General features: G+C 34.3%; 1 protein-coding gene across 2 annotated transcripts; it reads left to right on the forward strand.

The window, feature by feature from the left end:
* The first annotated feature begins 777 nt into the window (after positions 1–777).
* Positions 778–21048, forward strand: LOC131041943 (dolichol-phosphate mannose synthase subunit 2). 2 transcript variants are annotated; one of them, XM_057975216.2, is made up of 4 exons: positions 778–937; positions 4460–4511; positions 20502–20630; positions 20761–21048. In XM_057975216.2, the coding sequence occupies exons 3-4, from the start codon at positions 20541–20543 to the stop codon at positions 20911–20913; spliced, it is 243 nt and encodes an 80-aa protein (XP_057831199.1). In that variant the 5' UTR covers positions 778–937; positions 4460–4511; positions 20502–20540; the 3' UTR covers positions 20914–21048. The 2 variants fall into 2 exon arrangements, with proteins under 2 accessions (XP_057831199.1, XP_057831200.1); XM_057975217.2 differs by having other exon boundaries at positions 781–937; positions 20490–20630.
* Positions 21049–22494: the final 1446 nt, after the last annotated feature.

A 22494-nucleotide genomic window follows, 5' to 3' on the forward strand; every position in this document is an offset into this window, starting at 1 on the left:
CTTGTGTAAGGCTAAAGTGAGTTTGTAGTCAATAAAGAGGGCATCACTAATAGATTTTTGTGCAACCACATATAGCTATTAGCCATGTTTAAGGAGGACTTGCTCTCCACCCATCTAGAACCACTACTCTTACCACTCTCTTGAATGAGTGAACTTATGCTCTTTCTCAATAAACGAGCATTGCAAATTATATTACAAGGTGCTAAAGAGAAAGAACATGGTGAAGAGATTGATGTTGTAGATTGTAGCATGGTGGGAGTGTTAATACTATTGGAAAATATAGAGAATGACATATGTAACCAAAACCTTAATAAGAATGAAAAAACGTAGAGACACCTACATTGAAGTTATTCAATGGAGGAGATAAATATCTAAGCTACGCCATACTACATAAGAATATTACTAGGTGTGTATCATGGTGATCAATATCTTTCTAAGTTCACTCTTCTTATAATAGAGTATACAATAAGGTCAAAATCTTTGACATATACAATAGTTGTCATGTAATTCAAAGATTTAATATGATAGACATTTAATTTAATGAATTAAAATCATTAAGATATGTAATTTAAAAAATAAAAAATAAAGCTAAAATATATTTTATAATTATTTAAAATAAAAAATATAATAAATATAGACTATAAGATTTTTGCTTAAAAACTTTTATTTCTATATAATAATTGATTAAATTATTTAAAAAATTGAATGTAATATAGATATAAATATTCTATCAAAAGGAAGAAAAATATTTTATCCTAATAAAAGATTACATACTATTTTATCCTACCAAACCTAGGGGTTCATTTTATATGCGATGAAATCGAACAAGAGAAATTCTGAGACGCAGACTTTTACGCCCTGTGCTGGATTTTCACAGCCGCGTAAAAATCATTTTATTTGCTGATCGTGGCTCTTTCCAAGATCTAATAGACGATCTGTAAGTACAGTTTTTTCCGGAATGCTATCCATAACAGTTCAATTTCTAAGAAAACCAAAATACAATTAAGCTGCAACGCCGTTAAATAATGCTTGTTCAACTAGTTAGCCGATAGGCTTCTATTGTAGACTTGGCAGTCCACAAAATGCCGGAATACATATCTCACGCTTCTAAACCTGCAGAATTTTAGTCTCAAACGTTTTGACGGGATGCAAACAATCTTCATGACAAACAGAAAACAAATATTTTTGGCCCAGAAAATATCAGTTGAAGATTGGTATCCAAGGATTTTTGTAATAATCGTCTCGTAAACCTTGCAGCAGTGACAACAATAAACATGCCTTGCTGTTGAAAATCAAGTATAAACATTGTAACTTTGGTGCTCCGCTGAGAAAATCTTGGAACTGATTAACTGCAGCAATGCCTCTCTGTCTTTCGCCGCCTTCTATCTCCGCCCAAATTTCCTATAAATACTGCACAGTAAATTATTGAGTATACCAGCACTGAAACAAAACTCACGCACCAACATGTATCTACAGTCTTCCCTTTGTTGAATGGTTGTCCTGTTTGAGAGTTAATTTTGGGATTCATTTCTCTGCGGTTTATTTTTCTGGTGTAAAATGTAAAGATGTACTTTATTTGGAATTTGTCTAGTGTGGTATAAATCTCCGTTGGCATTCTTGAAAATGCTAGGGTATAGAAAGAGGGATAAATTTGGGGTTTTTTTTCTCGCTATACCATTGAATTCTAGAAATAAGCGTAAATAATGTAAAGGGGGATAAATTTGGGTTTGTCTTCTGCTTATGTGACCATACAACCTCAGAAACCTATTCTATGCATATCCCACAATGATAGCATTCCATGAGACCACACTTAATTGAAGTATTTGGTCAAACAGTTCATGCGCCTTCTGTATGCTTCCATATCTTGCATACATGCCTACCAGAGCATTGCCAACAACAACATCCGACAAAATTCCACTTTCAATTATTGTTTTATTAATTCTCTTGCCCTGTTCCAAATATCCCAGTTTGGTGTAGGCGGGTAGGATGCTGGCACAATCTTCTCATAAAATCTCTTGAAAACCTTGAATGCTATCTCTAGATGTTATTGAAACCTATGTTTTTAAAGCTGGGAAATGATCGCATAAATTGCTGCCTAATTGTTTCTACAGATCTGTAGTTTTAACCTCTCAAATCTGCCCAGAATTCACTGTGATCTGCTCCTTTAGTAACCCTCTGAATTGTTTGCCCAAATAGTAATGTTGAAGGTACCAACGTGGCTAGGATCTATTAATAAATGCAGAAATCTTTTCCCAGAAATCAGAACAGCTCCATAAACAAATGTTCAACAGCCATAAAAGTGTTAAAACCCCAATAAATAATTTGTGAACCAAGCGATCTATTAATGGGTCCACCTAGCGCTATTAATTTTGATATCATATAGTGCGAGGGGAACACCTTCTCGGTTTGGAACCTAGGTCATCAATGTGATTGGTGTCTCATGTTACCGTCCCACTACAGCCTGACAGATAATTACATATTAGTATTTGAAAAGATTTGGAGTTTTAAAAGGATGGTACTCCTTTTCACTCAGGTATTTGAATTTGTGTAAAGTCAGGTTTGTGCCCTACTCTGGTCTTTGTCCTTGAGAATCTCTTACCATTCATAATGGATGATGTTATTTTCCAATTATCTGTTGTCTCATGATGTTGACCACTATGGCTGCCATGAACTATAACAGTCCTTAAGACTGTCATACCTTTTTCTATGCTTCAGTCTTATACCTTCAAAATGGCTTCTATGTGAAACAAAATATGCAGAGTTGAAATGCTAATTTGAAGCCAAGTTATTCTGCTTATTTTTATTATCTTTGAACAAGATCGAATAATATTGCAACATACCTTTCTATACTGCTATATTTATCTCTTTCTCTTTCAGTGTTGATTATATAATGCACCTTATTTTCTAACTTTTTTCTCTTCTCTTAATTGATTGCATAAATTTTCACCACTCCCACACAATATTCAGACTCTGTATTTATGCAATTATGTTAGTGCCATATTGTCAATATTCACTGTGATCCTCAATACCTTCAGAAGACTTGATCATAACTATATGGACTTGAAAAATAATCTCCAGCCCACCTTAGTACTGTACATTATTTAGGATGAAGAGACTCTTCTCTATGTTGAGGGTTTTTGATCATAAATTATGAGGAGGATAACTGAAATTGTTAAGTCTTTTTCTGAAGATTAACGTTCGCCCTTGGTCTGCAACAAAAGTGATTGCACAACAACACAAACAAAGCAAACCCAAAGGTATTAAAGCACACGGCATTAATCACAAGTAATGGAATGCCAGCAAGGTGTCGTGAGAGCACATTTCTTTGAGGATTTTTTTCAAACATTTCATACACCCTTTCTCTATTTCCATGAAAATACAATTCTTTGAGAAATGCTGTCAAAGTATTCACGCACCCTTTATATGATATTAAAAAGGTTACAAAATTTTGTTTTACATCTTCTCTTTGGATATGCCACGAGTTTCCAACGACTTTTGAACGATTCCACTGTGTGCTATTCCTATGATCTAGTAATCCCTTGAGATTACTTTACTTTGAGGAATTCTAACAGTTTGCATGACTTGTTTGTAATTCCACATTGCCTTCCAAATTGCATACTTCTCCCTTGCCTTCACACCATCCATCGGAACCCTAAGATTCCATCCCAATGCCTTACATAAAATGTAGAATTGAAATTTCAGATTTGTGTTTCCAGTGAATCGTTTCCTTAGCATCATTGAGTGCTTCGCAGTTAAATTTTTTGTCTAAATCTTTTGGATCAGAGTTTTGAACCATCTCTTATCCAAGAACCTTTTCCATGTCATCTCTCACTATCATCTTTTCCACCCTCCAAAAGTTTCTTGATTCTATTTTTTGGACTGTTCAGACCTCCCTTTCTGTCATGCCTTTTTTGCCAACTCCAACCCCCCACCCAACTTTCAAACCTTCTTCTAAGTATCCCTTTGGAGTATGGATTTTTAACCTTCTTGTCATAAGGTATTCCCAACCTTTATCCTTTACATTTGAAAGCATTGTTATCTTTTTGAAGTTGTCTATTTGGACTTCCTCCATTTCACATATCTTGATGCACTGACCAAAGGCATGCAGTATGAATTCCCCTCAACCTCTGAAGTCTAAAACTTTCACCATTTTTCACTAATCATTTCCATCTACTTCCTTACACATCCACTTTTACACATCCAAAAGACTATTGATGACTAAGGATGAAATCATAACTTTCTAGAAAAAATGTTTTCCCTACCTAGAAACCATTAATGTGAAAGATGATTTGCAAGTCTTAAGCATGTTCTCTTGTGTCCCCCACATTGATTTTAATGTGTTTGTAGGCCTTTTAATTTTTCATAACTATATGGACTTGAAAAAACTTATTAAGCTAAGTTAGCTTTTCTAACAAACCCATATGACTTATGTCTATTGTTAATGTTTTTTGGTCTGCAGTTTGCAGTTTATTCAAGTGCACATTCATTTTCCATCTGTCTACATTACGCAGGTACATTTATTTGTTTTTCAATGGAGTTTAGACAAAGCAAGAATAAAAGTTAAATAGCACATTTTTTTACATCGCCCCTGTTCTACTTCTGCTCTGTATGCTTAATAGAAAGCTTCTTTCAATCATTCTCTTCTTTGATTTGAAACAAATCAATACTTGGATAAAAGATAAGAACTGAAAACTATTTGACAAATTCTTAGAGCCCATCAATATGTGAAAATTGAAATTTTGGCAATGTCAAGCCCAATTGGAATGATAATTGAAACTTTATACTGAAATTCTGCCATTAATGGAGACTACAAAACTGCTCCCAAAACTCTCAATCGAGAAGAGTTACATGATCCTGAATGGGTGTATGTATACACAAATTCAATAAATGGATGATGAATTAGGCATGGTATGAAAATGCTTATTGAGTTTATCTGCAGACTAACCAATCAAGTTTAGTTTTCAAACAACTACCTTTAGGCCAGTGTTTTACAGGGATACACCCTGGGCATGGATGACATACAGACATATTGATGACGGGAATTTCAGGAATCAATTTTAGAGACTTTAGTAGGATTCCTTAAATTAAGCAACCCACATGCTAATTTCTCTCGCCCTCTCTCTAATATTAAATTAATAAAATATTCAAAACAGGAAGAATTACATAAAGTTCCAGCAGTCACAAACAGCAGCTGGAAAATAGTCAAACACAGCTGTCGTAGAAAAACAGAAGACTTAAATCCAAGACCTTGAAGTCATTATAATAGACATTAAATGTTGACTACAACAAACTTCTTCCTACATTCTTCTGTCTACAATCATATCCATTTCTTTCTTTTGGGTTGCTCTAGTGACAGTCATAACACATTCTTCTTCATCCAAGTGGTCTTTGAGATTTACATGACATTCATCCTCCCCGTGTCCTTTGGTAAGACATTTCAAATACCATATTCACCTTGTTACAGATTAAGTATCTTGCATCATTTTATTTTTTATTTGCAGCATTTGTAACTGTAATGTCCCCTACTAGGTTTAGGCATGTTTTAATCATAATTAATCTATTTCAATATACTTATGACTCAAACTAAATATATTAGGAGACAATTCCACCTTAACATGAATCAAATCAGTTATATCCCGCAGCTCAATCAATTAACTACTAATCAATAAATTGTTCATCTATCATACATCCATAGTTCTTAATGCAAGTGTCAAACCAATTGTAATGTCCCCTACTTGAAAACATCTCCTTTCCCAACTACTTAAATACTGACAGTCGTAACAGAAAAACATATTCTTCTTTCTAATATTAACTTAAAAATTCTTCTGATTTATATTCTAATATATATATATATATACTTTTATCTATTTTCAGATATTATCAATATATGTAATACTGCAGAGCAGTTACCAGATAGTATTATAATAATAATTATTATATCATTTTTAATATTCATAATATTATTAAATTCTGCATAGGAACATCCGCGGCCTTCTATAGTAAGCATACATACTAAGCACATCCCTATGCATATCACTAAGGACGAGGATATTACTGCCTGTAACTTAATAACAGTTCTGATCTGACTATTACAGCCTTCGGTATTTTGTAATCTTCCTTCCTGTTCGATGCCTTTCTTGAAGTGGATGGTGGGCTATATATGTCTCCTCAATTGGATGAAGGGTTGTGTCCTTTCCAATGAACATCCTTCTCCCAAGGGTGGCAACCTTTGTCTGAGAATAAACCGTTGGAAACTTAATGAAGTTTGTTAATAAAAATCGCTGCATTAATTAATAAAATCACTGCCTTACAATTATTATGATTGCTGTTTTTAATGAATGGTTTGGTGGCTTTTCATAATATCATCGCTGGACGTAATGAAGTACACCTCCTTTCAATACATTATCTTTCTTCTAAATATCATTTGCTACCTTACAATTATTATGATTGCTGTTTTTAATGAATGGTTTGGTGGCTTTTCATAATATCATCGCTGGACGTAATGAAGTACACCTCCTTTCAATACATTATCTTTCTTCTAAATATCATTTGCTACTTCATAGCAAATGAATCGCTGCTTATTGTATATTAATTGGTATTCCTAAACTCTCCAACATTTAATCTATTTCTTGAGATATATTCATCGTTGTTTATCCACCATATATTATATCTGTCTTCATAAATACTGCTCTTTATTTAATCGCTCTTTGCATGATGATTAATATGATCACCAATGTCCATTAATTGCTTTTGATTATCAATGCTTGTATGCTAACTGTGTTCAGATTTCTTCCATTTTAGTTGTCTTTATATATTATATTTTATTATTACTTATTTATTTATATTATTATATTATTATTATTTATTTTATTTGAATATTTCAAGAATATTATTAGTAATAAATTTAATAAATATTAAATAATAATATTTAATAAATAAATAAATAAATATTTAATAATTTTCAAATAATTATTCGTTGATAAATATTATATTAATTAATAATAACTGTTTCATTTACTGCTATATAGAACGATCAAGGATGGGACATGACAGTAACCCAAAATATTCCTTATCATTATCTTCTAACTCAGCCATTTAACAATTGCTGGTCCATATCTAGCATACAGTTTAAAGTTTCTTTGTACCTACATATCAGTGCAATATAGAGACTTTGTCAGAAGCTTTACCATAAATATACTTTTTGAATTTATCTCCCTATTGTTTAGAACTTTAAGTATAGAGAATGTTTGTGCTAATTCTAACATCTTCCAACTATAGTCCTGTAATGATGAAAAATTAGGGTTTCCACCACAAGAAGGATGAAAACCTCCAATTTTTGCTCAGGGACCAAAACATTTAAGAGGGAGGTAAACCCAATGGATCTAGCCACAAACCAACAAGGATAAGTGTTGAGAATTCTATTGGATTTATTGGATTTGGTTGGATTGCTCTCTTTTGAGTTGAATTGTGAAAATGCTGAAATTAAGGTAAATGTGTTGGAATTGATGTAAAAACGCATAAACAATAAGTTACAGTTGTTGGAATGAGCCACAGACTTGGATTTGAGGATTGTAAGAGTATTTAGACCTATTCCTAGAAGGAGCTCTTGATTTGCTGGGACCATAGCAACGGTTGCTCTAGTCCTCCGCACTTTTTGCACTCCAATGGGGGATCGGTTCGTCACTGTGAATAAAGCCAATTCTAAAGATCGCAGCTTCGTACCTGCTCCTGCACACAATAGAGAAGGGAAGTAGGTTAGGAATAGAGGTTTGCCTTAGGTCAAATCCTGGATTTGGATTTAACCATGAAATAGAAATGAAATATGATTGAATTGTAGTAATGGGAATGTTCTCCTTTTGAGGGAGATTCTGAATAATGATTGAAACACAAATGCTTTACTTCCTTGTGAAGTTTTGTCTATCTCCACATGGAATTAGGGATTCATGAAGTCTTCAATAACATAGAACATGAATGTTAACTCCAATGCTTGAATCTTGACTTTATTTTTGCTCCAATGCTTGAAAGAAGACTGATTGCTTGCTCGCTTGAATGCTTGGATTGATGTGTATGGATGCTCAATTGTATTGAATGTATATCAAAATGAGAGGGGTAGACCTCCTTTTATATTTGCTCATCGCAAAACAACTTAATTTTCCGTCATGAGCTGACATGAGGTCCGGATTCCCGCCCAAACCTTGTGACCGTTAAGGGGACCAAAAATGAGACCTAGTTGGGAGGACCAGGGCATTGGTCTCTCGGTCTTGGCCAATTAGGCACTAGGATAAAGGGGGAAATGAAGTGTAGGGGTCAAAAATATGGCAAATGTGCATTGTATGAGCAGCATCAAGTCTCCGATCAGGAGTTGGGACATGGATGCCAAGGTGAGGGCCCAAATGAGGACAAAATTGTAAGGGAGTACAATTTAGGATGCTACAAGTCGTCAATGGAATCTTGTGGTCCATGTTTAAAGACTCTTAGCTCAATAATCTTGTAATTTGTATGCCATTTTTAAAATTCTTTCTAATATTCTATTTTTAAAAATTCCCATTTTCTCTTGCTTTCATCAATATGATGACAAAACCATTTTGTAGTTGATCCTTCCAACATGTTTGTGTTAATGTTTATAGCTTCAGTCGAATGATCATTTAGAATACATATAATATATGTTGATTAATAATAATATATTATTATGTTATATTATTATATTATTATTAATCATATAAAATTTAATACTCAATATTAATCTATTATATTATTCTAAATTAATAATTGATTGATGAAACATTATAATATTGATTAAATTATTATAATTAAAGGAGAGACATGTCTGTTGAAGGACATGCCTCTTCAAAGGAATATATATAGTATAATGTTATTCAATTTGAGAATACATAGAATACCAAGAATGCAAGTATCAAATTGAATCAGATATATACATTAAAATACATCCAATAAAACTTGGGAAAATCAACATGGTATCAGAGCTCAGGCCTGTGAAGTTTAATTTGGAGGTTGGAGAGGGTTGGAGAATTCAGTTTTTTCTAGAATTTTCAGTCTGAAATATGCCATTGTACGGCCCTTGGTTGGCCTCAAAATGAGTACTATAATATATGGATGGAAAGATCTGTGTTTCTAGTTTTCAAATATGTTTATTTCATCAAATTTGATTCAGTTTTGTGAAAGATATGACGACTTTGGTGCAGGTCACTTGAAACCCTACCTAGGGTTAGCAGTTTTGGGAAAAATGTCATAACTTTTGTTTTAACTGTTGGATCTGGCTATAACTTGGAGGAAATGTTTGTAATTAGATTTTCTAACATCTCACCGAAGAGATTGGATAAATTTGGTAAATTGCAAAAGTTATTAACGACTGTGTGTGGCAGATCATAATGAAAGTGTTGATCAAAATTATGAAATGTTCTACATCATTCAAAGGGAATTATGATGAGAGATGATTCATGTGTGATATTTCTTATATGGGCTCACCTTATGAAAGGAAATGTTTTAAACTTAAGATAAGTATTCCATGTTTTATTAAGGAACATGAATTATTGAGTTTGTAATTTATGCTATAATATTGGCTAGTAAAATCTTGTATGCTTCTATCATTGGTATTTCTGTTTGAGATAATTTAGTTTATGAGCTATTTGTAATCTTTCTTTGACATACCTTCAAGACGAAAGCACAATAAAATTGAATTAAAGAGAGAAATAAATTGATGCTCATAAATGAATTGATGATTGAGACAAGATGTAGAGGGAGTGACATTTCAAAAGAGGACAAGAGGTTGATACAAAAACTTGAGCTTCAGAGGGAGCAAATGGTTCAGTCAACTTGTGACAATTTCGATCATAGTGATTGAGAGGGATTTTCACTATTGAAGGTGAAACACTTATGAGGTAAAACTTGATTCAATTGATTATTATACTAATGAAATCATTTAATGCCTTATGGGCCCTGTGTAAATCATAAGGAAGTGACGACTTCCAAATGATTTCCACTTGTATTTTTGAGGTTATTGGAAGGTGACGATCTTACAATAACTTAAGCTTGTGGATAGAATCGCCGACAGAGGCAATCCACATGAGAGCTCGTGGATAGAATCACCAACTGAGGCAATCCACGTAAGAGCTCATGGATAGAATCGTCGATTGAGGCAATCCACGTGAGAGCTCATGGATAGAATCGCCGACTGAGGCAATCCACATAAGAGCTCATGGATAGAATCGTCGACTGAGGCAATCCACATGAGAGCTAATGGATAGAATCGCCGACTGAGGCAATCCACGTGAGAGCTCATGGATAGAATCCTGAGGCAATCCACATAAGAGCTCATGGATAGAATCAAGAATCGCCGACTGAGGCAATCCATGTGAGAGCTCATGGATAGAATCGCCGACTGAGGCAATCCACGTGAGAGCTCATGGATAGAATCGCCGACTGAGGCAATCCACACAAGAGCTTATGGATAGAATCGCCGACAGAGGCAATCCACGCAAGATCTTGTGAATAGAATCGCTAACGGAGGCAAATTCACACCTTGAGACTATGGTCCCCTGTGATGAGCATCATATGGTTGATGCAAATACTCCCAATATCATGAGATGATATTTTTGAGTTATGGTGAATATCATGTGCCTTGATATTCTTGTTTATACCATACTTCCTGATATCATAGTGAGATAACATTTTCTCTATTCCATAATTAATCTAGACTTAATGCATTTGCATTGATTTTATCTTTCTTAGCTAAGAGGGAGTGTTAATTATGTTTTGTGTAGCTATAGTGAGGGCCATAAGTGTTGACATGGGAGATCACTACACATTTTGTCTGATCATCCTCCCTAGCTAAGAGGGAGTGTTAATGTTTGTAGCTTTAGTCGAATGATCATTTAGAATACATCTAATATATGTTGATTAATAATAATATATTATTATGTTATATTATTATATTATTATTAATCATATAAAATTTAATATTCAATATTAATCTATTATATTATTCTAAATTAATAATTGATTGATGAAACATTATAATATTGATTAAATTATTATAATTAAAGGAGAGACATGTCCGTTCAAGGACATGCCTCTCCAAAGGAATATATATAGTATAATGTTATTCAATTTGAGAACACATAGAATACCAAGAATGCAAGTATCAAATTGAATCAGATATATACATTAAAATACATCCAATAAAACCTGGGAAAATCAACAGTTTGCAAACAAATTTGTTAAGGTTCAGTGATCAGATTTAGGTAAATCTAATTTCAGAATTCTTGAATTATATTGATTACAGTAAATGGATCAGTCCTTTATGCTTTTGACAACTGATAAATTTAATAGGCTGTCAAAGAATCATATGAATGTATTTCTGGATATGATGATATCCAGAAACTCAGATTGACACCGAACTGTGCTGAAGGAATGTATTTTTTTCTTGTATATATCAAATACCTTACAAATGCCATTGTAAGGCATATGTATATCGAGATCAAACGTCGCATTCATGAGGAACACGTCCCTTCAAAATCGTGTCCCTTTATGATTCAATATACACCGATTTGTTATCATAATCCAATACACATCGATTGGTTAATCAAATTGTAATTGCAATCTATCATTTGTTAGTTATTATTATTTACTTTCCTCAATCGATATGCAATGAACAGAGGACAGATATCGAAATGCTTACGAGGTGACACAGAGATTTATAGTTGATCGATTTGCAATGACAACTAGATCTGAAACGTATATTACTGATATATAGTTATTACTAACAAATTTCCTACCAAAGCTATATATATTTAACAAAATTGACATTAATTTTATCATCTGGTTTTCAATTAATTTTCCTTAAAGCTTCTCAGTTCAAGCACTAGCAAAGAGATATGCTGATTTTAGCCACCTCTAGATCTTGAAGGTTTGGGGACCAAAGAATGCTTAAGCTCCCTCTTTGCCTCTTCAGTGCTTGATTTTCTGACCTTCCTTGATCTGCCCTTTCTTTGAACATTTGGTATAGACAACTGGCCCTGAATCCTGCATGGAACCTACTTTCTCATATCTTGCAAATACTTCCCAGCATATTCTTTGCCCTTTATTCATGTTGCCCCTCTTTTTGTTGGTACCATTAGCCCTGCTTTTATATCAGTTTCACAATGTACAGCCATTCAAGGGCGAATATCTTTTTTTATCAAACTTATCTAGTTTTCCTATCACATCCATATTAATAAAATCTTTCTATTGTTGGTTTTTCACTTCTATTTTTCTTCCAAGTAATGGCTAACAATTGACCACCTCAAGAAAATATAGACATCTCAAGTGATGACTTTTATCATCCCACTTTGCCACAAACTTATCCACAATTGTAAATTTGTGGAGAAATCATGTGGACGATATCATGATATTTGCAAACAATGTTGTAGCAAACTGTCCTGAGTTCGTTGAACGCGCTAGGGAAATGACTGAGGGTGCAAACCATGTTCAACATTCTGAGATCGCAACCATGCAAGCAGCTCTACGAAGATTTCATCTAACATGTGGGAGATTAGAGGCTCTTTGCAATCTCCTACAAGAGCTGGCATATGATGAGTACTATGGAATAGGCAATGCTTCTATACTAATACGTGCATTCCATAGTTCTTTGGATGACATGTAGTTTGCATGGAAAAGTTGCAGTTAATATTTTGTAAAGGATATATTTATGTAGAGTTTTTTTCCTTTGGATCTTCCTTGGAGCAGCCTAGAAACTATTATGTATTGCTTTCCAAGTACAGTTGCATATAGTAAATAAGAATAACATATAAGAATAAATTCCTTTTGGAATTCCTCCTTGTTGCTCTTTGGTTGTTCTTCGGTGGATTATTGATTGTTCTTACATATTAAAGACTACCAGTAGTTTTAAAGTTTATGTTACTGAATTCCAACAAATTTTTTATTGGTTTGTTTATATTTTTATTTCTCAATCTAGTTTCAAATACAGAAATCCTTATTTAGGCTGCTTGCAGAAATAATGGGTAAATCAAGAAAAAGGGAAATTATTCTACCACAACACAATTACTACAGCTGTTTTCATTTTCTCTCTATTATTATTCCCTACTAGATTATCTGAAGAGCGACAAATATTCAAAATATAAATATGTTAGCAATGGCATATATCTTTCTGCTGTATTTTCTCAAATCATCAATATGAGTGCTGGTGAAATTTCTATCTATAACCTTCTTGTTCTATAATTTGAAACTTAATAAATAGATATAAATTTACTGGTAGGAAATCCAAAGTCTTGCATCAAAACACATTGGTAGGAAGTCCTACTGCAATCTTCTAATCCTTTCTTCCAAGATTTTTCTTTAGATTTGGTTTGAATAATTTACATTGGTTGTGCCTATTTGAAAATATTAATCCTCTAATATGCACAAAACACAATTATATCTACTTGATGATGACTTGTACCTCTTGCTTGTAACCTACAAGAAACTTCAAGGTCATTGTATCTGTCCCTTAAATTTGTGCTCTCTTAATTTTAGGTGAGCTGGGATTTGAGGACTGAATTCTAATAAAGTCAAGCACACCCGTGTGCATATTGGGTAGCTTTGGAAATTGTTTAAATATCAGGATCATCTCATATGCTGGGCAGGATCACTAGTGGGTTGTCCTATCTTCAGATATAATGGGTTTAACACATTTCTGTATAAGAAATATGAAGAGATGATTTAGATTCAAGTTTTATAAAGCCATCAAATCACATTGGGTGTCTAGTGTATATAAATAGAAACAAATGAGAATCACACTGGTGGTGGAACAAAAGTGGTTCACAAATAGGTTCAACTGGCGTTGTTCCACTTGGAGGGAAAGCTGCAGATCTGAGATCATGTTGCAAACAATGAATCAGTGTACATTGAGCTATTGGGGTGATGATTAAAGAATACATTATTGCTTATCCGATGTTCATTGCACAATTTATGTAGGTTAGCCAAATCAATAATAGTAATCTTAACTTTAGTCTATTGAGGTGCTGTTTTCTTCTTTTAAAGTTCTGTATATTGATTTAGATTGTTGAGGGTTTCTGGAAATTCCTTAAAAGGCAAATGCTTTCCATAGATAAGATTTTGGCATTGTACCTTTCTTATTAACTGGCATTGTGCTCATTAGCTTGACTTGTGATGTATTTTGAGTGTGCCATTCCCTATGACAATGTTTAGGCAGAGCCTCTGTACTAACTTGTGCAAAAGGTATGGGTTACATCATAATATTGTTTGAAGTTTGTCCTAGGTGTTTAGCCTAATTGTAATCATCTCCATATTGCAAGCTTACTGTAGATAAATGTATCTACTGTAATAATTAGCCGATAGGCTTTTTTATGGTGCGGAACCCCACTGGAAAGTCTCACACTGGAATGTTGCTTGTCGGAATTTTTTTGAGACAGTAACTGCACTGTTTTCTTAAACCCCCATCCTCTTCTGCATCGTCCTCCACTCCCATTGGCATCCTCCATTTGATTGCATCCGAGTAGTAGACAGAAGCATAGATGGAAGCAATGGTCGATGTTCATTCACTGCAAGCAGCCAAGCAGTTGCCTATCACCTGTTCTTGTGAAAGCAGAGGCTAGGGCACCTATGGTAGAAGCAGATCCAGTAGCTTCATATCCCACAGTAGTGGTGGATCCAGTAGCAACAACAATTGTAGCAGCAACTTCTTGAGACCAGTGATCCAACAACAGAACCTATTGAGTTAGCAGCATCACAACTAGATTTAGATGTCCCAGGCACAGTCTCCAACACAAAAAAAAATGTACTATTTTATGGCCTTGAATCCAACTACATCCAGGTATCTTAAATTGTAGTGTTGGAAATACTCAGCCTATAAGCCCTAGCTGCTGAGCATTTGTCTGTAGGGCGGTTTGTAGAATGGCGGTTAACCCATGCTGAAACACTGGATCTTAGACTCAGCTTCAAAGCCCCACTCGTTTCCTGTGATGGAAGACGCAACCACCTCTTCAAGGATCCTTGATCTTCTTCACCCCAAACAGAAATCTTCAGTCCATCATGTCGATCCACACTCGTCCAAACAACAGTTAGATCGTAGGCATTTCTTTAAATCCTGATCTGATTGAAACTCGTTAATTACCCCAACAACACTCAGTCCTCTGTGCATTGTAACAATAATCTCAAACCTTACTTTTCTCTCCAGTTCTATTTCAAATTAGAATCTTCCTCTATTTTTTGGGAAAGATGGGGTTAGACTAAGAACTCGGGCTGCCTGAAAAAATGAAATTATACATTTTCACACTTGAGAGTGGTTCCATGGAAGGGGATTTGGCTTACCACCACGGTCTAACTGGCATCTTAATAATAAGGTTTAAGATAGCCAGCACAGGCATGTAATGCAACAAGGGTTACTCATGTGATTGAAGTATGTACAGTCCTCATCCACTAAGTAGAACACAAACACAACTTACAAATGTTAGGATGTGTTCGAGAATACTTCATTTATTCAAAGATTTTGAGGGTTTTCTTGCAAAATCCATTTTGTGCACATTCTGCAATCATTTCATTTCATTCCTTGACATGACATCTCTTTGAGGCATTCTGTCAAACAATTCAGGTGCGTTGTCTATGATTCAACAGTTTGCATGCATGTTCCTATTGTTTTCCCCGATTTCAATTTACTATATTGTAATCACAAGGTGGTCTTAAGATCCGGTGACCTGTGGTTTGTGACTTTGGTAAACTTTGGTAAACTTTGGTTTTACATTTATATTCAGTCTCGGTTTTCAATCCAGCTGCCTGCTAAAATATTGATTGTTTTGTATTTCCCAATTTTAATTTACTATCTTGTACTCAGAGTCACAAGTATCCTATGCAATACTGATATAACTCTATAATCTGTTGTTTAGCAGCTTTAAATCAATTAAAAAAGATTATGTTTGTACTGCTTGTTTTTATTTTTGCAAGACAGTATTATATGTAAGTGGAGATTCAAATCAAGAGCAAGTTTGACCATCAACTGAAACCCATAACTACAAACATTGATTGTTTATTCAGACATTTCTTTATGTTTATGAAATGTGAAGATCAGTTATTCCCCCACAGAACACTTGTGATAGCATAGGGATTCTTCCCACAGAATACCAGAGGGCTAAGGTAACATAAAGAATGGGTAGACAAGTGATATTCATCAAAACATGAAAAATACTCCTATACCAAAAGAGTGAACAGATCAATACTCAAAATGGCTGTCGACCAACTATGAATTAAAATTTTTGGAAAGAGAAAGCTCTTAAAAATCAATCTCTTAGAGCTGTAACTAAGTCTTTCCACAGTAACCTTAGCGAAGACATTTATGAAAATGTTTTGCCTTGAATGAACTTAGAACAAAAATGAAATATTGAAGCACTGAGGCAATTGAGAATGAAAGGCCAATAAATGCAGTTACGAACTTTCTCAAAGTCAATTTTAACATAAATAAATCCTTTTGCTTTGACATTCTATTGTTTAATGCATTATACATGTGTAAACTTCATTAATTCCAACCTTTGGGCGCTATCTATTTAAATTCCCCTAGAGGCGGCATCCAGCTGCGTGCTCTGTTTTTCTGTATTCCCAAAAGAATTAAACTTGTTTTCACACCTCAACTCCAGAAATTGATGCAATTCCTCTAAAGAATTACACATGACCTCAAAGTCGGAAGCTTGCCTGAATGGGTTTTCCTGCTCAATAAACTGCATGAATTCTGAGTTAATGCAATGGCATTCTTCTGTCCAAAAACCATGGTTATTGCATTCCATGAGACAAACATATCTTGGAGGCATTTTGTCAAACAGTTCATGTGCCTTATTTGTGCTTCCACATTTTTGCATACATATCCACCAGAGCATTTCCAATTATTATATTTGACAAAATCCCACCTTCATTACGCTTTGATGGATGTCCATACCCTGTTTGAAAGCTCCCATTTTATCACAAGCAGGGAGGATGTTGGCAAAGGTTGTTGACTCTGTCTTTATACCTGCTAATTGAATTTGCTTGAAAGTTTCTAAACCTTTTTCAACAAATCCTTTTTGTGCATATCTTGTAATGATTGTGAATAAGTTTAGAACTGTAACATCAAGCAAATAATAATTTATTGAATAGAAGCTATTATAACTCTTGGTGCCAGCAAAAGACTTATAGGAGCAAGTATGACATAACAAATCAATATCTGGTCAAGTAAAATTCCTTTCACTTCATGTTTCTTTTGTATGTAGTTGATTCTCAAATTTCATAGATATAGACTAATAGAATACGTATTTTGTATCCTCTGCTTTAATAACCATATGACTGTATTAGCAATTTGTGTAACAAACACCTCATACCTTTCCATACTAGTACTTGCAATCAGTAACAAGGACTCATTCCCTGTTCTCCAAATGCTTCTTCAAGTGTCCCAGACATATCAAGGACCTAGGAACAGGATAAAATATCCCAATGGTGTCCCCTGCAAGCTGGGAGGGTAGCTATGATGTTCCCAGGACATTTAGGCTCCTTTAGATACCCAAACATTCTGAGGGAACCCCTTATTTTATACATATTAGGGAGGTCTATGCATCACAGGGACAGCACATCAGCCTGCACTGGGACACCCCCTAACGATCATGCAGATTGAGGCATACCTGATGGTCTTGTGTGTCTTGTAAAAAGTGTTCTCAAGAACAAAGAAAGAAAAAAAGGTGACAAGCCCCACCAAGGTCTCCTACCCGATTAATCCTCATCTCCCAAACCTTAATACGTTCATTTCGTCATTTTTCATTTGCATAAAAGAGGAAAAGCAAGGAAAGATATTCCATGTTTGTAGGTGTAAAATTGTAACATTTCAATGTTCAGCGTCATTGATAAATATGAGATTTAAATTAAATATGTTTAAATTTCTAATGCGAAATTTAAAATAATTAATGAAAAGCTGTAGAAATTTTATAATGCATAAACTTTTCCATCCCCTGGCACATTCTCTGACATCTGCAAACCTGAGTATTTTTTTTTCCATAATGCATTCCTCCATTCCCCCATGCTAGTAAACCTGGAAAAATATAGCATACAATGCGACATGCATACGTGTGCAAAATATAACACAATACTTTGCATGCTGCTCTGTCTTATAACCCAATTTCATGAAGAAACAAACCAGTAGATTGGAATTTCAGAAACATAAACGTTCATACAGTACATTTTTCTAAGCATTGGGTGTTGAATGACACTTGCTAAGAAGTGACCACGAAAAGCCATGGTGGAATGAAGTCCATCAAACAGAACCATTAACAAAAAGCAAGCGAAGAGAAATGAGAATGTCATGTGTAAACATAATGCATGCTTCTTGCCACTGTTGAATCCAAGGTACTACAATAAACTACCTTTAAAAAAATGAGTAAATAGGTTGATCAATTGCAAAGATTTAAACCAAAAAAGTCTGTTCAACAGTCCATAGTCGAATTTAGAGCAACTGCCAATGACACAGATTCAAGTCCTATTGAGTGTGCTTCTCTATGCCAAACCTGACCACAGCAAGACAAGGCTGGACAAGGCTTGCTGAAAGTCCTGAGCAAATTTTGGTGAAATAGAAACCCCTTGGATGTGTCTTGTATTATGGAAAACGATCTAGGATTCCCTCAAATGAAGCTTCGAAGCTGAATACTGTTCTAAGCTTAAAGGTCTACAACAAAACCCTTTTTAATGATGAGCTAAATATTACAATCACGGAGAATAAGAATGTTGCGAAGCTGAATACTGTTCTAAGCTTAAAGGTCTACAACAAAACCCTTTTTAATGATGAGCTAAATATTACAATCACGGAGAATAAGAATGTTGCTTGCAAAATATTGAAAAGACCCTCCAATTCTTAACTTGAAAATAAATGAAATGATTTAAGTTATATTAAGGAGACCAATACAATCTTCAGGATAACATGGTTACAAAGCCATGCCTCACAAGTGAGAATCACTACAGCCGTTTAAGAAGGGGAAATGACTAAAGGTAGAAAGAATCTTCAGGAGCCCATCAACTGATTTTAAGGGCAGTTCTTCTGCAACTGATTCCGATCAGTTTCTCCATTGTATTTTCTACTCCCACATCGTGAACACTGAGTGGCCTCCAATTCTCTAGTTCTATGAAGGTCCAATCTGCTTAAACTTCTGCGAAGAATATGGCTGAATCCCTTGCTGGTAAACCATTACTGAATCCCACGGGCACTAAGCCAGACACAATGATGCTATTTCTATCAATCAATTTAATCAAACCTGGATTGCAGTGTCTTTAAGGGCAAATTGGCTGAATAATGATGATTCTATATGTGAGGAACTTAAACTGGTTGTTGAAGTCTTCTCCGTAATAGGTCACGTTTACTTCCACTATGTTCAAACTTCATATTTAATTGGGCCATACTATCTATATGGCCTCTCAAGACTTTAATTGTTTAAACTTTAAAGAAGTGAATGAGCTTAAAGAAGCTGTCTTTAAACAGAACAAATCAGGCCCTTGTTTTCTAAAACATAAGGTAATGAGATAGTGCCCATTGGGGATTCCCAACCTCGTAAACTTGCAACTGAGTATGTTGACTTCAGCTTGGATGTTGCCACTACTGTGGAACAGAGAAATCATTTTGTGTATGATATCTCCAATTGAGGTTCTTATGTTGTGGAAAACCACTTTCCAGTTCAATGAGCTATTCTAAATTTGTTTCTTCCAATTCCATTCTAATGAATGACAAGGCCATTTTCAAAAGATTGACATCAATACAAAAATTTAACTTTCTCAAAATTTTTGCAGAAATCAAGTCCAACGAGTGATAAGGTCATCTTCAATTTATATTTTACTATCGGCGTAACCATTGCACCTCCTTTTGGTGCAGGCTAGTTAATATGAATGGAAAACTAGATGGGGAAGGTATTTGTCCACGGACACAGTTTAAACTTGGAGCATGTTCTATTTAATATCTTTATGTTGAGTCTTGACTGGGGTGCTGTTGAAGCGTATATTTGCCTGGATATTGTGCTTTTCTTAGAGGATAAGTCTTATTATCTATATTTTTCTTTTTATAGTTTCATGCATTGAGGTATTTGCATTTGTATAACTCATAGATGCATTGCTTTTAGTTTTAGATAAATTTATTGCTTTTCATAGAATTTAATTATTATCTATATTTTCTTTTTATAGTTTCATGCATTGAGGTATTTGCATTTGTATAACTCATAGATGCATTGCTTTTAGTTTTAGATAAATTTATTGCTTTTCATAGAATTTAATTATTATCTATATTTTCTTTTTATAGTTTCATGCATTGAGGTATTTGCATTTGTATAACTCATAGATGCATTACTTTTAGTTTTAGATAAATTTATTGCTTTTCATAGAATTTAATATTAGCAGTATTCACATGTTCTATTTTGACAAGGTTTGAGTCCAAGATCACTCAAATTTGTGTATGGAAATGGTGCTGTCTCAAATGACACATCTAGTTACTTTGACAGGTTTAAGTCTTTTAGAGGCTCACTCAAGTTATCTACGGGATGGACTTGGAAGGCAAAGCAGTTGGTTTATTTATGGTCTTTTTTAGTTTCTCCGTATTTGCCTACTACACATTCTGGGTGATCATTTTGGTATCTCTCTCCTTATTCATGTTGGTTGGTGTATATTTGAAATTGCTCATAGTTTTCAATTTGGTATTCTGTAGCTGATACTCAGCGTGAAACCATGCTTAACTTGTTTATTTTTATCTTATTTTTGCAGCCTTTTGTGGACAGAGATCACTTTGCCCATAACTATTTCCTACCTAGGGAATACGCAATTATAATACCTACATTTGCTGGGGTTGCCCTTCTTAGCTTCTTGTTGGTTTTTGTTGGGTTTACATTGCTAAAAGCAAAACAAAAAGCTTCATAACGTATGCTTGGATTTTTGTAACAGCCATTTTAATTTGTAAATTGTCACTATCAAGTTTCTTCTTGTAAGCTTTGAAAATAAATCTTGAGCTATTACATATTTATATTAAAATAATATTGACTTTTAAATGTGTTATTATTTTTTAAATGTGCAAACTATTACTTTCAGGACTTGTGAGAACGAGCTTATGTAATTATGGGTTTGAAGACTAATTTGAATTGCAAATATTTTCAAATATGATGTAAGATTCAATGACATTAAAGAGTTTGTAGGAACAAGATGTGAAAAGGTGCGTATTTCGCAAAAAACAAGTTGTTAAGATTACCACAAAACAGGTTCACAATGCCATAGTCGATCGGTAACCATTTGTCACTAAAATGGTTTGTTAAATCCATTGAGGTGCTAACTCAAATTTGCTAGGATAATGAAAATGTAATCGCCATGTTTAGATCGAGCTCTATTTCTTTCCATCTATAAATTGATGGATTGGGATCCTCACCTATTGTACTCAAATATTAAAAAATACAACATGTTCATTGACCAAACACAATTTTCCACAGAGAAGAAAATGTTGAATAATCTACACTTTCCAAAGAACAAGTTGAAGAAAACACGTAGAGATCTAAAATCCAAGCAAAGCTAAATAAAATAATTGTGCTTTAGCAGTCACATCTAGCGTTTTAAGATTGCTTCCTCACCCTTGGTGAGGAGTTCTCCATACTCCATAGAATTTTGTCATGCGCCGCCTGGGTCTAGAGCCGACATGGGGTTAAGGGGATTTTAAATTAATTTAAATAAAACAAAATCTGGCCATCTCTCTTGGTTCTAGCACCCATGTGGGCAGGGAAAAATAAAAGAGCTAATATAATAATAATAAGTTGGCCGACCTGGTTGGAAGGGTTGCCTCTTTTGGTGAAAAGGCACTCTCGAAGGGTATAAAAGGAAGGCTATTATAATTCATTTGGGGAAATTCAAGGGAAAAACAATTCTTATTTAGGAGTAGATTTGCAACAGACTTATAAGCAGATTTGAAAGAAGATATATGAGCAGAGCATGGGAATTAAGATACAACAGTCCATTCAAAAGAAACACCATCAATCAGACTTAGAAGAACAAACCTTAATCAGAATTATGTCAGCATCACAAGTAGATTGTTCAATAAGCAACTACAACAAGCTTGGGCAATCAGAAATTTGGATTCTGATATATATATTAGAAACAAAGTTGTTCACATGTTATAAAAGAGCCAATTCAGGCACAGCGATCCTATATTTGGAAGTTCAAAAACATATAATTGTATCAATCATTAAGGTAGTGAAACATTGCAATTGTAGTAATTTTTGCATACATACATTTTTTATCAAACCACATGTTATGTTGAAGATATAGCATCAGTCGGAATCCTAAATACCGACTCTGTAGATTAAATGTGTAAGTGGCCTATCGACTTTACACATTTGATCTATCAATTAATCTTATTAAACTATTTAGATTTCTTTCATAACTACATATTTCATTCGTGTCGATTCATTTGTCAAGTAGTATGATCAGTTCAATTATCAATTATGTATTACTATTGTT

Source organism: Cryptomeria japonica, chromosome 1, assembly GCF_030272615.1.
Source record: "Cryptomeria japonica chromosome 1, Sugi_1.0, whole genome shotgun sequence".
In the NCBI taxonomy this organism is placed as follows: Eukaryota; Viridiplantae; Streptophyta; class Pinopsida; order Cupressales; family Cupressaceae; genus Cryptomeria; species Cryptomeria japonica.

Bases quoted from the DNA above. Each gene is read 5' to 3' on its own strand.
- LOC131041943 (XM_057975216.2), top strand. From the start codon at position 20,541: ATGGACTTGGAAGGCAAAGCAGTTGGTTTATTTATGGTCTTTTTTAGT. The intron at 20,631-20,760 runs GTATCTCTCTCC...TTATTTTTGCAG, and splicing joins CATTCTGGGTGATCATTTTG to CCTTTTGTGGACAGAGATCA.